The sequence below is a fragment of the Sinocyclocheilus grahami genome, unplaced genomic scaffold (assembly GCF_001515645.1).
Source record: "Sinocyclocheilus grahami isolate Dianchi unplaced genomic scaffold, SAMN03320097.WGS_v1.1 scaffold72.1, whole genome shotgun sequence".
NCBI lineage: Eukaryota > Metazoa > Chordata > Actinopteri > Cypriniformes > Cyprinidae > Sinocyclocheilus > Sinocyclocheilus grahami.
In genome coordinates, this window is record NW_015505251.1 from 1,425,529 (window position 1) to 1,441,060 (window position 15,532).

Genomic DNA, 15,532 nt, shown 5'->3' on the forward strand with positions numbered 1-15,532 from the left:
TATACTATGTTATGCTATACTATACTATACTATACTATACTTACTAAGTAAATAAATAAATGGTGATTAAAACAGGGGGAAATCGCACAAAACAACTTACACTCCAGTTATTACGGCCTATTTTGTAAATACCAAAGGTCCACTTGTCCTAGCGTTAGCTTCCTCATTAGCATTCTGATAAATGTGGAGTGCAAAGTTTGTAGATACTGGAAAAAACAACAACTGATGAAACACATTCACAAATAACAAATACAGTTAGCAGTAATAGGAAAAATAAGTTGTGTAAAACAAATTAGACTCCAGTTATTAGGACCTATTTTGTAAATATCAAATATCCACTTGTTATAGCATTAGCATTCTGATGAAGTCTGTAGATATTACTGGATAAAACCAACAGACCAAACACACACATATATATATATATACAAATATAACATAAGTGGAAAAAAAGGAAAAATAAAGTTGTTTAAAACAAATTAGTCTTCAGTTATTAGCACCTAAATTTGGTAAATATTCATTAGCATTAGTGTCTTCATTAGCATTCTGATGAAGGTAGAAACTCTGTTTTTTTATTTCTGGACAAAACCAACACACATAAAAAAAATTAAAATCAATTTTAAAAAATGGTGATTGAAAAATAAACAGGAAAATAAAGTTGTTAGGACCTAAATGTTGTAAATATCAGAGCACCACTAGCGCTAGCATCCTCATTAGCATATTCTGATGAAAGTGAAGTGGAAAGTATGTGAACTATATTCTCTATATTTCTGGCCAAAACCAATTGAGCGCCCCCCCTCCCACCCCCCAAAAAAGAAATAGAATACAAGCGGGGATAAGAAAAGAGGGAAAACTAAAGTTGTGTGAAAGAAATTACACTCCAGTTATTATAGGGCCTATTTTGTAAATATCAAAGATCCACTTGTCCTAGCGTCAGCTTCCTCATTAGCATTCTGATGAAAGTGGAGTGGAAAGTCTGTGAACTCGGAGGTTATCTGACGCCGCAGTGCCGCGCCGCACCGCGCCGCGCGTCTCTCTCTCTCTCTCCAGCGCACACGCGCCGCTCAAGAGGATGAGGCGCGGACCTCTCTCAAATCACTTCCTTCATAACAATTAAAATATGCAAAGTGATAATTTTCTTTAAGTAGCCTTAAATGTGCAATCGATTTAAATGTGAGGGAAATTGCCTAAAGCTCCGGGCGAGGAGGGGGGAGAAAAAGAATAAATTATGCAAATCGCAGAAAGGACTCTTGAAAGCCTAATTTTTCTGTAATAAGCATACTGTTTCATTTAATATTTTGCCTCTTATTAAAAGTGACAGTTCTTTTGCACCGTCTGATGGCTATATCTGACACAAGCCGGCGGAAATGACTGGCCAGCTAAACGCTGAAGCGTTTTCTCTAGCTTTTAGATGATGGTTACATTCACAAAGTAATTATGCGCCGGAGAGTCCAGAAATAAGCTTTAATTACATAGTAATCGCCTCTGATGGACACTGCGAAGTGTGAGAGCTGCCAGACTGCAATCCATCAATGCCAAACCCCTGGCCACTTTTAATTCTCCTTCATTTGCATCATAACCTCCGCACCAAGTTGCACAAATGCTGTTAAATGTTAATAGGACCTGTCTCTCTTCGCAGAATGAATGCTTAAGCCGTTTTCATCTCTCACTCTCTCTCCCCCACGACCCTCTTTTCTTCCACTATCGCTCTCTCTCTCACCCTCCGCGCTCAGTCTCCGGCGCGCCGTCAGGAGAGCGCGTTAGTCCGAGACAGCGCATGGTCACTGCTGCACTAATTGGGAGCACTATGCTAAGTTTTATCTCCTCATTTCTAACAAGCCATACACACAATCCCTGACGCCTCTCTCTCTCTGTATGTGTGTGTGTGTGTGTGTTCGGAGGGGAAAAAGTGAAGGATTTGTTAATGGTTTGTGTGCGCGTGAAGTGTGTAAGTGCATGATATAAAAAAAAGAAGAGCATGCTTTTTATGTGTACTTTGCCTTACCGCATCTGAGTACTACTGCAATTACTTGATAAAATCTGACAATGTGCCAGTAATCGTTCTCTTGCTCTCCAACACGTTTGCAAACACATGCATGCGTTTTTCTATCAGTTTTATTTTGCTCATTCAGAACAATGTCATAAGGTCTGTTTCATAGTTTTAGCAGCACGCGATGATAAACTACATATAAAATTGTATGCAATTGTTAAACTGGATAAAGGATCAATATATTTGAGCGAATGTCAACCTGTCAAGACAAAGGTCCTGGACATTTCAAATCAAGAGTTAAGAAAAAATATGAATTATTATTTTAAGAATATTGTGTGTATTCTATGATACCCTTGGTAAATATGATCAAAGAAGGCTGTGAAAATAAGTCTGCATTTTTCATGCATTTGGCCTTTCATTCAAAAATATATTTAAAAATAAATAAATAAATAAAGTGAAAGTGGAGGGAAATCACATTATGAAATAAATATTTTTCTCTAATACACAATGGCCACAATTATTGGTACCCCGAGAAATTCTTATTAAAATATCTCTGAAGTACACTCTTAAAAATAAAGGTGCTTCACGATGCCATAGAAGAACCTTTTTGTCTAAATGGTTCCATAAAGAACCTTCAACATCTGAAGAACCTTTCTGTTTCACAAAAGGTTCTTTGTGGTGAAAGAAGGTTCTTCAGATTACAAAAAGGTAAGAAGGAGATGGTTCTGTAAAGAACCTTTGACTGAATGCTTCTTTGTGGAACCAAAAATGGTTCTTCTATGGCATCGCTTGAAGAACCTTTTGAAGCACCTTTATTTTTAAGAGTGTATATTCCCATTGCATTTGTATCACACCAGGGTGACTTGGAGCATTAACCAGCCTTGCCTTCCCGTTTCACAGGAATACAAATATGAGGAACACAAAGGCCAAATTCCCTTTATCATTGATCACAATGAGTAAAACCAAAGAATATACTTCTGATGTGCAGAACAAGATTGTTGAACTTCACAAATTAGAGAGCGGCTTTAAGAAAAGAGCTAAAGCAGTGAAAATTTAAATTTCACCAGCAGGACAATAATTAAGAATTTCCAATCAACAGTTACAAATCTGCCTGCAGACAACGCGTGTCTATATCATCTTAATGCACGGTGAGGAGGAGAGTTTGAGTGGCTAAAGACTCTCCAAGGACCACAGCTGGAGAATTGCAGAAAATAGTTGAGTCTCAGGGTCAGAAAACCTTAAAGAAAAATTGTCAAACAGCACCTACACCACGTGTTGTTTGGGAGGGTTTCAAGAAAATTTCTCCTAGCTCATCCAAAAACAAACTCCAGCATATTCAGTTGTCAGACACGACTGGAACTTCAAATGGGACTGGCTTCTATGGTCAGATGAAACTAAAAAATGAGCTTTTTAGCAGCAAGATGGGTTTGGTGAACACAGGGATAAAAAGTACCCCTTGTGTACAATGAAATATACTGCTGTATTTTTTATGTTGTGGGCCTATATTTCTGCTGGAGGTCCTGAACATCTTGTTTAGACACATGGCATCATTGATTCTATCAAATACCAACAGATAAAAAAATGTATAAGTGACTGAATCTTATAATGGACCATGTTTAGACCTTCCAACCGTACAATAATCCAAACACAAACCTAAAAAACAACACAAAAATGGGTCACTGAGCACAAAACCAAGCTTCTGCTATGGCCATTCCAGTTCCCTGACCTGGACCCTATAGGAAATGAGGGGTGTGAACTGAAGAGGAGAAGCACCATCATGGAGCTGGGAATCTGAAGGGTCTGGAGAGATTCTGGATGAAAGAGTGGTCTCTGATCTCTAGTCAGGTGCTCTCTAACCTCCTCAGGCATTATAGGAGAAAATTTAGAGCTGTTAAACTGGCAAATGGAGGTTTCAAAAAGTATTGAATAAAAAGGTGCCGTTAATTGTTGCCAATGTGTATGAGAAAAACATTTATTTCATAAAGATATCTCCCCCCATTTAAAATTCTTATTCTCCAATGAAAGGTTAGATTTTTGTGAATTTTTTAAATAAAATATCAAAAGGATTAACAATGCAGATTAACTTTCACAGCCTTCTTTGATCATATTTACCAAGGGTGCCGATATGTTTGGCCATGACTGTGTGTGTATATATATATATATATATATATACACACACACACACACACACACACACACACACACACACAGAACAAAAATATAAACGCAACACTTTTTTTTTTGCCCCCTTTTTTCATGAGCTGAACTCAAAGATCTAAGACTTTTTCTATGTACACAAAACCTGTGCAATAATCATGCTGTCTAATCAGCATCTTGATATGCCACACTTGTGAGGTGGATGGATTATCTCGGCAAAGGAGAAGTGCTCACTAACACAGACTTAGACATTTGTGAACAATATTTGAGAGAAATAGGCCTTGTGTGTACATAGAAAAAGTCTTAGATCTTTGAGTTCAGCTCATGAGAAATGGGGGCAAAAACAAAAGTATTGCGTTTATAATTTAGTTCAGTATATATATATATATATATATATAGTACAATAAATGGTTTCTAAATATTTTAAAAGATATTATTAAAATAAATAAATTATATAAATACATTTTTACTTTTTTGCAGCAATGTGGTGCGTGTTACATATAAATGCTAATTTAAATATGAAATGTCTTCTTCTTAATTCTTTTATTTAGCAAAGAACGTTAAAATGCCAAAAAAAGACACTGAAATGTTACAAAAGATTATTTAAAATAGTGCCGTCAAATGATTAATCGCATCCAAAATAAAAGTTTTTGTTTACATAATATATGAGTGTGCTGTGTATATTTATTATGTATATATAAAGACAAACACATACAGCATATATTTTGAAAACATTTACATGTATATTTGTATTCATATAAATTATATCATATATAAATATTTTTAATATATAAACGTAACATTTTTCTTAAATATTTACATGCATATGTGTGTATTTATATATAAATAATAAATATACACAGTATACACATGTAAACAATTTTTTTTATTTGGGACGCGATTAATCGCGATTAATCGCTTGACAGCACTCATTTAAAATAAATGTTGTTCATTTGAATTTTCTATTCATCAACGGATCGGTTTCCAAAAAAAAAGCATTAATTAAAAATATGAACCATTTTAAACACTGATAATAAGAAGAAATGTTTCTTGAGCAGCGAATCAGCACATGAGAATTATTTCTGAAGGATCATGTGACACTGAAGACTGGAGTGAGGATGCTAAAAAATTTAGCTTTGAAATCACAGAAATAAATTACATTGGCTACAGCTGACGGTAGCCATCGACTTCTATAGTATAGAAAAAAATACTATAGAAGTCAATGGCTACCGTCACCTGTTTGGTTTCCAACATTCTTCAGAATATCTTCTTTTGTGTTCAACAGAAGAAACAAACTCGTACAGGTTTGAAATAACTTGGGTGAGTAAATGATGACAGAATTTTCATTTTTGGGTGAACTAGTTTAATCAGTTTTACATCATCCACCTTGATCTCCAGATATCGACATCTTCACATTTGAAAAACCCCTATTGGTCAGTCAATCCTCAATGGTCTTTCTCAGTTCCATGATCATCAAAAGTCAACAATTAGAGACAATACTCTGAAACAGAGTCACCGCACAACCACACACACCGTCTGACTGTGTCCCAATTACAATCTCCTGCTCTCCACCTCTCAAACACTTGAGGCGTTCTTCCGCTCGATGCTTTTGTGCCCCTTTCCACCTGCCACTCCACAGCTCTGTAGTGCACATCTGCAGTGCTTTTCCACAGATATGAGCAGGAAACAGCCCAGTATCGAAAAGAAGCATCCGAGATTCCAGCTTCCTCTCATGCATGCATAATCACAGTCTTTCTTTCAGCTGCCAAAATGGGTCCAAAACAATCAGTAAAATAACGATGGAGGCTGAGCCTGTAAAAACTGAGCCTGTTATACAAACCCTCAGGCTTGGCTAAGACCGTGAAGAGTTTCCAGAGACCTGAGCTGGGGCAAAACAGAAGAATACCCAAGAGATCTGAGATACTGGCCTCTGGCACCTCAAGCGTTAAACTCCCAGAGGCTGAGATCTTTGCTCCTGTCAAGACTTCACTGAGCAGAACATTGCGCTGTTTCTTTAAGCTGAAACCCTGTAGGCACAGCGGCTGATTTGCATGCACTACCTCTAAAACCTTTGGGACGTTTCGCTTAGTGGAGAGAGATGCACACACCTCTTGGCAAGGTCAACGGTAACGGTGCACAACCAAGTGGGACTGACTGGAAATATGGAGACTTGGCAAAAAAAAAAAAAAAAAGCAAGATGTTCAGCCTCAGACATGACTGTAGGGCATTTGCTCAGATGATTCCCATTAGACCGAAAAGTAATCTTGCAAGTGGGGCTAAAAAACTGAAAGACGATGAAGAGAGGGGAAAAAAACACAGGCAATTTTCCCAGAGAGGAGTGCTGCTTGTCAAGTTCATTTTCTGACAACAGCACGAGCTCCGTCTCTCCCCTGGAGCTCTGGATGCGCTGCTGAGTATCGACAGTCACAGCAGGAAGCTCATCCAATCATAGCAGCTGCCTCAATGGGACAGGCCTAAAATACTGCGCCAATGTGATTATTGATCCACAAATAACTCATCTCCTTTACAAAGCCAAAGCAGAAGTCTGCTGACTGACTCCTTTGAGATTACATGCAACCTAGCAGACTTCAACATACCAGTTTGTGAGCATTAAATATTATCTAAAATTTATATGAATTAATTTATTAGGGACAGAGTGCTTGTTTGTGGGAGATAAAGTGTGACTGGTATTTTAAAAGATGGCGTTTGTAATGTTATTAATATTAACATGTTCTTCTATGGCAGTTTAAAGTCATTAAAGGAAAAAAATGTGTAGGGTGGGATTTATAACTGGAAAATAATAAAAAAAATATATTATTCATGTGGTAGATCTTTACCTTTGTACGGAAGAGGATTAGGGCCAAGCAATAATAATAAAATAAAACCATCTCGAGATTAAAGTCGTTACATTTCGAGAAAAAAGTCTAAATAAAATTGAGAATAAACTCATTAAATTTCGAGAAAAAACTCGTTAAAATCCGACAAAAATGTCTAAATAAAATGCTGAGAATAAACTTAATTTACAAGAAAAAAAGTCATTTAGAGAAAAAAGTTGTTACACTTCAAGTGAAAACCCCCCCACTAAATTTCAAGATAAAAAGTCGAATTAAAATGCGGAGAATAAACACACTCGTGCAAGGTTCATTTCATCTCATTGGAGAGTGTCAAACAGTGACTGCAGTGGCGTAGGCTGGAGTGTAATGCACATGGATGTAGCATATGATGACAAGGGTTCGAGTCCATCTTTTGCCAAACTCGCTTTTCTTCCTTTTCACATCACATATCACATAGGAAAAGTGGAAATCAATTGCCTAATGAGCGTTTAATAATAATGCATTGATTGGGTAAATTTAGTGTTGCTACAGTAAATCCATTGTAAATATTAATTTGTGGATTGAAAAGTATTCTAACTGATTGCTGTCGCAGTGGTTCTCCTGTTTTCTGCGTCAAGTGTTGCTGAGAATGGCAGCACTGTTTCCTCTGCCTTTAAACTAGTTTAAATCACAGTGGAATCTTTGGTTTGATTAGGGGTAGACAGGCTATCGGAGAGCTTTGTTTCCTAATAAGGCAGCATCTAGGCTATTTAATAATTTAAATAAATAAAGTCATTTACACTATGTTATTATTGCATCCTGTTAATGTACAACAATACTGAGGTGCAAATAGTATTTGTTACTATTTATAAGTATAAATACAATCTAATTACCTACTATTTGTACTTTGCAAAGATATGCTACTTTTACATAACATAAATAGAATGGCTATTTTCACTTAGTGTAAATAGTATGTCACTTTTTTCTCGTAATTTAATGAGTTTATTCTCAACATTTTATATCTTTTTATTCAACTTTTTTTCTCATAATTTAATGAGTTTATTCTCAATTTATTTTATTTTGAAGTCTAATTTTATTTTGTCAATGTAGCGCCTGAAAAAAGAAGAAGAAGAAAAAATGTCTGGAGTAATTTCTCTGGAGAAATTAATATTTTTACTCAGCAAGAATGCATTAAATTCAAAAGTGACAGCAATTTCCTTTAAAACATTTAAATGTTAGAAAATATCTATATTTTAAATTAATAAAATTCAGAAATCAAATTCATCAAAGAATCCTGAGAAAAATGTTAAATGTTTCAAGCATTCCACAAAACTATTAAGCAGCACAGCTGTTTTCAACATTTATAATAATAAGAAATGTTTCTTGAGCAGCAAATCAGCATATTGGAATGATTTCTGTAGGATCATGTGACACTGAAGACAAGCGTAATGATGTTGAAAATTCAGCTTTGCCACAACAGGAATAAATTGCATTTTAAAATGTCTAAAAATAGAAAACAGACATTTTAAATTGTAATAATCTCTCACAATATTACTGTTATAACTGTGTTTCTGATCAAATAATTGCAGTTTTGGTGACTTCTTTCAAAAACATTTAAAAAATATCAAATCTAAACAAATATTCTCGAATACTAAGAGTGATTGTTTGGTCTGAGATCTCTAAATTAATATCACATTGTACTCAAATGCAAATATGTGCAGATCACAGATACAAAAAATATATCGTCTTTTGAGACAGATCAGTCTTTTTTTTCCTTTCACAATGCTAGAACACAACAACACTTTTATCTCTTATATCTTAGGTCATAATTCCTCAAGCAAAGTCATGTGACGCGTTCAAAACGCTAAAACCAACATGACTTACGTCACTCTGCCGGTCAGTGTGGTCTGCACGTGCTTCTGGAACTCAGGGTGTTTAGAGGCCAGATACACAAAGTCCGGAGGTTTGTCCTTATAGCGGTTTCGAGGATGCATGGATTTATTCAGCGCCATTCTTTCTGCAACAAAACAGATTGAACATGACACCCCAAATAGCAATCAAAGAGTCATAACCCGTTTCAAAGGGCTAGTTAACACCCAGATTAAAATCCTGTGATTATTTATTCATCCTCGCATTGCTCCAAACATGTATGAACGTATTCAAATAGTGATATTAGGCAGAAATACCACTGCAGTCACCATTCACTTTCATCGTGTGGACAAAAGGTGCTGTCAGTCCCTAATATTGCGCCAAACATCTTGTTACACAGAAGAAAGCCATACAGGTTTGGAAAAACATGAGGGTGAGTAACGTAAATAACGACAGAAGTTTGATTTTTGTGAACTGTTGCTTTAAGTCTTGTTTTCCATGTGCATGAAGTAAAGTGCGTTACATGTGTGCTGTTATTGCAGACTGTGTCTATTTACAGACAACATGTTGTCTGTGTGTAATGTAATAAATGATGACAAAAAGTGTTCAGGACTAATTCTGTAGATATGCTAAGAGAGTAACGTTAGCCAAACAGCTAACTGATTCACCAGACAACACACTGCAAACATGCATCTGTAACGAACAGCACACGCGACATTCTACCGTTTCGAAAGATAGCTGAAGAACAGATAAATACCGATGAACGAAAACTTCAGTAGTTTCTCAGTGGTCAGCACTCTCGGCTGTCATTGGCAAATCACGTTGTCCCAACGTTTAAGTGTATGTTCCAGGGTTCAGCTTTGCTTTAGTCACAATTCTGCGCCGGCGCACACATATGGCGTCATGGAATCGGTTTAATCATATAACTTACTTCATATTAGACAGAAAAAAATCTTGCGCTTATTTCGAGATTCCCCATTAGCGTCCTTTTTTTTTTTTTTGCAATTTAAATTCATTTTATATGTCTTTTACTATTGTAATAGTTCTATATATATATATATATATATATATATATATATATATACAATGCATATTGCTAATCAAAAATTAAGTTTTGATATATTTATGGTAGGAAATATACAAAATCTCTTCATGGAACATGATCTTTAATTAATATCCTAACGATTTTTGGCATAAAAGAAAAATCAGTAATTTTGACCCATACAATGTATTGTTGGCTATTGCTACAAATATACCCCAGCGACTTAAGACTGCTTTTGTGGTCCAGGGTCACATATTATATCCACAAACTAAAATTGCTCGTTACCTAAAATTCACTTCTTGCAGTTAGTTTGAAACTACTTAGAACTTTATTGCATTATATTTTCACCTTTTTTCCCATTTGTTATTTTCTTTACATGTTAATAATTTTGCTTATTTATGTTTAATGGCCAATCAATTTTTAGATTGTAGAATTATCAAAATTTGCATGATTTTTTTCTTGCCACATTTAAAATTAAACTACATGATTGAATAAGTTTTTCCTGTTCTGTAACCTATAAGCCAAGTTTTGAGGTGCTGAATATGTAATGAACTGGAACCACTGGAAACCAGTGTCACTTCCCTGTTTGACTCCATTCATACAGCATCACTACCAACAGACAAAACATTCATATTTTTTTCTTTAATTATGTTGCAAACAATAACATCCAGATATATTGTTAACAATTGGCTGTGTAAACAGTGATACCATAAAAAGCAAAGAGTCCCATTCAAGCTGTGAAGTCTGAAGCCTCCAATCTATTCACAAAGTAACAGCTGATGATAGACCTGTGGCTGGAGGATGGAGCTACAGACAGGACCTTCACAAGTCTGTCCTTGAACTCAAATTATATAAAGATTAGTGATCAACCGATATGAATTGGCCCTGTCTTCCTTAGTGCTGCCCAATACTGGCAATTTATCACTTAACTGATAATGATAAAAAAAGCCAAATATTGGTTGATATAGTGAATTGATATAGTGAAGATACTGTGTAAATGTAAGATTTTTTCCTCAAACTGTGATCAGTCCAACATGGCAGCATTAGCTCAGCCAATGGCATGAGTTTAGGGTGGGGCTACGTGATCATTTAACCAATGGAAGAGGAGGGAAAATCTTGTTTGAAAATCCAAATTGTACCGGTTCCATTTGGTGATGCTCATGCCACAGAAATGACACATTTCAACTTTTAAAACATACATAAAACACTTCAAATAGCAGGATTCACAAGCTCAACCACTGTCAAGAGACCTGAAGCCTCAAACAAACACTCAGTTCTCTATTCACACTAAAACCATCATTTCAAATCAATAGTCTGGAAGACGAGTGCTGTGTACTGAAGTGCTTTTAAAAGCAAGTTTGAAGCTTCACAGGAGCCTACAGGGGAGCTGGCTGAATAACATCAAATATCTCTAGAGAGCTTCAGTGCCTTGATCCACTGAAAAGATCTGGACTCAGGCAGTTAAAAGACTGGAGGGTTCAGCGCCGTCCTCTCTAAATATGCTGCCAACGGCTGACAGGACTACCTTTTGTAGAGTAACAAACTTGATTTTAACCTTAGAAATCACTCTTTGGGGAAGTGAGGATGTGCTGCACACTTCTAAAAGGCATCTTTACCCTTACGTGCTCATCAAAACATCTGATATGCATTTCAGAAACCAGTGAGTGTTTATACGACCGCTTACCCAGAGAGGTAATAAAATGTTCATGGGCACTCAAGGTCTTCATGCAGCGCTTGTTTTTGTAGTCCCAGATCCTCAAAGTCTTGTCATCAGCACAGCTCACGATGAACTTTCCTCCAGGGTGCACAAGAACCCCACGCACCCAGTTATCATGGCCAACCTGAAGACGACACCAATCAAAATGTTTCAGATTCAGACAAAACCATAAAGCTTCTCAAAGTCAAATTCTGCACAGTAATTTTATTAGACTGACTCACCAGTGTCATAAGGCACATGCCAGTGCTCACATCCCACATCTTGATAGTCTTGTCTCTGGAACCAGACAACAGAAAAGGACCAGGTTTCCCGCTCTTCTTGGCCTGGCGGAAAAAACCCCCAGCAAAAATATGGAGCATTTCTACATTCTATTTATATTTAGTGTCAGTTTATGTCTTATCCTGTTATCTCATTGAAAACATTCATTCTAAAAACACTGTTTTTGTGTCAGAAGATAATATTAAAGCAGCTTCCCCAACACTGATAAATAACATCTCACACATAGCAAGTGTGTTTATAGATAAATATTTATGTTTCTTCCTAGAAGAATGCAATAGTGTATGGGCAAGTCTTTAACCCACAACAAGGTTACAGAAACAGCTTTATTAAGACTGATGCACTACAAACAACATTATTAGAGGCGGCTGAGACTCTAGCAGAGGTGCAGACATCTAGTCATAACAGCACTCTAATGAATTACTGTTCTTTCGATACCACACCTCAAAATAGAGTACTGAGAGCCATTACACATCTCGTGCAGTCAATGAAAAGGGGGATATAACAAGAGCAGAGGTGTCTGAGGTGATAATGCATTTAGATAGCTCTGAAGAATGGATGGTCATTACGTTCAAGGCCTTATCTATTATTCCCCCTCCATAAAAGGCCAACTCTGCTTGAGGGGGAGTGCGAACAGACACATTAAAAACAAAATTGCTCTTGCTGAGAGGCTGGCATGCTCAGGCAAGTGTGTTCAGGCACATTTGTATCTTTAGACAGAGCTGCTGTAATGACATACGGGGCTTTGAAATTAACATCTGTGACAGTGTTACTGGTGTCAAGAGATTGTTTTAATTTCACCTGAACAGGTTCGACAAGATCAAAGATGACTGACTAAATATGTTCATTTTTAAATTTTTTGAGAAAGGTTCCTCTACATAAAAATAATAATTACTGTGAGGGTTAAAGGCTGTATTCCACATGCTGTAATGGCTAATGCTTCATCAGATAAAGATGAAATTGGACACGGTTGATCATAAGACCGGCAAAAAAAAAAATCTAAATGGTACTTTCTTCACCTTAAGCCATTAGCCAATACCACCTATGTCATTTCACACTCCATTTCAAACCATTTTACAGGACAAATTTAGATAAAAATCAAAGGACCCATCAAAATGTGTTAAAAGGGCACAGCAAAGAAGAGACCAATAAAAATCTCCAAATAGCTGGACAAAAGATAATACACTGATTATTTACACAAACAAAGATCCATTGATTCAAACCTTTTTTTTTTTTAAATGCAAGGTTAAAAGAAGAGGGGGAAAATGGGTTGACCTGTAATAACATCTAAAAGCTGGTTTCTTATGACCTCTGTGTAGACTTCTTTTAGAAATTCTTTTTACCTGGTATTTTACTGTATTAATTTTGCACATATTACATGTTACTATTGCTAATTACCAGTGGTGGACGTAAAAAGTATAACCCCAAGTATGATTTTCAATAATCATAAATAATTCAATATAATAATAATTTTTACAATAATCAATACTAAAATTTGGCATCAAGGCACAGTTTTGTGGGGAAATAAAGGTCCACTGACTATTGGCAATAGTGTGGTGGGTTCATTGAAAAAGAACTGTTAATGTAAGCAGTTTCAGAAAGCATCAACAAATACTGAAAAAAAAAAAAAAAACTGTTGCATATTTGCCATTACAAATGCTATTTTCACTCTGTGCTCTCACCTCTGAGCCAGTCGCCTCTAGGATGGTGGGATGGGCGCTTTCAGGGGCCCAAGAAATGCACTCCACAACATGCTCATGCTCACGCAGCTCCGCCTTGCATTCTTTTGTGGCCACCACCCAAACGCGCACCGTCTGGTCATTAGAACTACTAGCGATCAAGGTCCCGTCTTGGTTGGGCCGCACCATGCGCACCCACTCTCTGTGGCCGGTGAATGTCTTGACACAGTACCTGTTTACCAATGCCAACAAACACAGATTTCACCACATTTAGAAATGGACATTTCTAGTATAAAATAGCATTTGCAAGTTCACATCTCAGATGTGTTTGCAAATCACATAAGAGGTTTGCCCTATTTGATTACAACATGAAAAAATGCTTTGAGCAGAATTTCACTTTGTTTTTTGTTCAACATTTACACAGGTGCTTTTCAGCTGAAGAAACTAAATACAGTAACTAAAAGGACTGCTTTGTTGGAGCAGACTATGGTTATGAACATTGATCAACAACCTTTGTTTCGGCAGCCAAGACCTTTTAACCAATATGCACATTTTGAGAAACCTTGCTCAATGACTTACCCAGTGGCCACCTCCCACATTTTAATGGTTTTATCCCTTGAGGCAGAAACTATGTGATCTCCATTGGGCATAATAGCTACAGATGAAACATTATGGTCATGCCCTGAAAAAAAAATAAAGTAAAGAATTAAGTGTAAAATATTCCAGACTGTCCTGAAATTGTCATCCAAAGAAGAACCAACCATGTCTGAGATGGATACACTGAATTCATTTTTTGATTCAGCACATAATATACACATTTCTACCATACATATCAAACAGTCATGCACATTAGCATTTTACAATGAGTGGTTAAGCTTTAAAACATATTGAACAATTTAATGGAGAATAAGATGCTGCTAATTTGCCTTGGGCTGCTTTGTTCTCACAGTGTGCGGGAAAAGAGATGAGCTAATTACATAGGACGCCATTTTTAAGCTCTTGAATAGATGAAACTAAGTAGCCTAGAAAAAGCAGTCTTAAATATGGGGGGAGAACCATAAAATGTTATCTCGTCTCGAAGAGGATAATTAAACTGCGGTCCAAATCTCCTAATCTTCCGATAAAGCAGCCAACCCACGAAGCGAGACGGGCGAGAGAGAGAGAGAGCGAGCAGAAGGGGACTTGCAAACAGAGTGAAGGGGGGGTCCCTTTGCCACCTCTTCAAATCTGTGCTAGAACAGTCTACCCGTCTCAGGGCAACATGCCAGCTTTAGTGATGGGTGTAAATTACGAGCCTTTGGATTTGTGGATATTACAAGCTGGCGCACGCATTATTTGGATTATCACCACTCAGGATTTACACATTTTTGATATGGATTATAAATGACTTGAGGTAAACTCTGAGAACACTTGATTCATTTTTGTCATGAAACATGAAAAGATATTTATGAATTTCAAAAGTTCAAAATCAACACAGAGGGGACACTATCCATCATTACTGTCCTGAATCATTGCAAAAGCAAAAAGTGCAAACACATATGTCTGATACATTTTTTGCATGGAACTGTGAATTGCCTTGTGCATTAGTGAGGTTTTGATACGGTTTGAACTTCATAATTAGTAGAATGTGGAAAGTGGCTGGATGAGAGTTATGGCCCCATCCCCCTTCTCTTCACACCGACTGTTTTTGTGCTTTTCCAAACCTGTGGTGAGATCTGACCCGAGCTGAAATGGGGGTTTCATGACACGTAAAGTGTTAACTATCCATCTAACACATGTTGACATAATACACAACCCGTAAGACAAAATGCAAATTCACTCGTGGTGTGATCTCCCATTAGAAAAGCCTGAAGGCTCACATTTCATATTCAAATGTACCAAGCAATTAGAATTTTAAACATGGGCACATCCTAAGGAACACATTCTGAGAGCAAGAACAGGATCTCACTTTCGTAGAGTGAGGGGGGGGGGGGGGGGCAAATTTAAATCCTT

At 36.8% G+C, this 15,532-nt stretch overlaps 2 protein-coding genes across 2 annotated transcripts in view; both read right to left on the bottom strand.

The window, feature by feature from the left end:
- Window positions 1–9,725, bottom strand: part of mettl16 (methyltransferase 16, N6-methyladenosine) — a 43,929-nt gene extending 34,204 nt beyond the window's left edge. The window contains exons 1-2 of the mRNA XM_016272701.1: window positions 9,584–9,725; window positions 8,842–8,974 (exon numbers count right to left, since the gene is read on the bottom strand). Coding sequence (XP_016128187.1) covers window positions 8,842–8,969 — 128 coding nt within the window. The 5' untranslated portion in view covers window positions 8,970–8,974; window positions 9,584–9,725. The remainder of the gene's footprint in view (window positions 1–8,841; window positions 8,975–9,583) is intronic.
- Window positions 9,726–11,409: 1,684 nt separating this feature from the next.
- LOC107585584 (lissencephaly-1 homolog A-like) overlaps window positions 11,410–15,532 on the bottom strand; it is a 52,254-nt gene continuing 48,131 nt past the window's right edge. The window contains exons 7-10 of the mRNA XM_016272664.1: window positions 14,120–14,222; window positions 13,544–13,772; window positions 11,807–11,908; window positions 11,410–11,709 (exon numbers count right to left, since the gene is read on the bottom strand). Coding sequence (XP_016128150.1) covers window positions 11,425–11,709; window positions 11,807–11,908; window positions 13,544–13,772; window positions 14,120–14,222 — 719 coding nt within the window. The 3' untranslated portion in view covers window positions 11,410–11,424. The remainder of the gene's footprint in view (window positions 11,710–11,806; window positions 11,909–13,543; window positions 13,773–14,119; window positions 14,223–15,532) is intronic.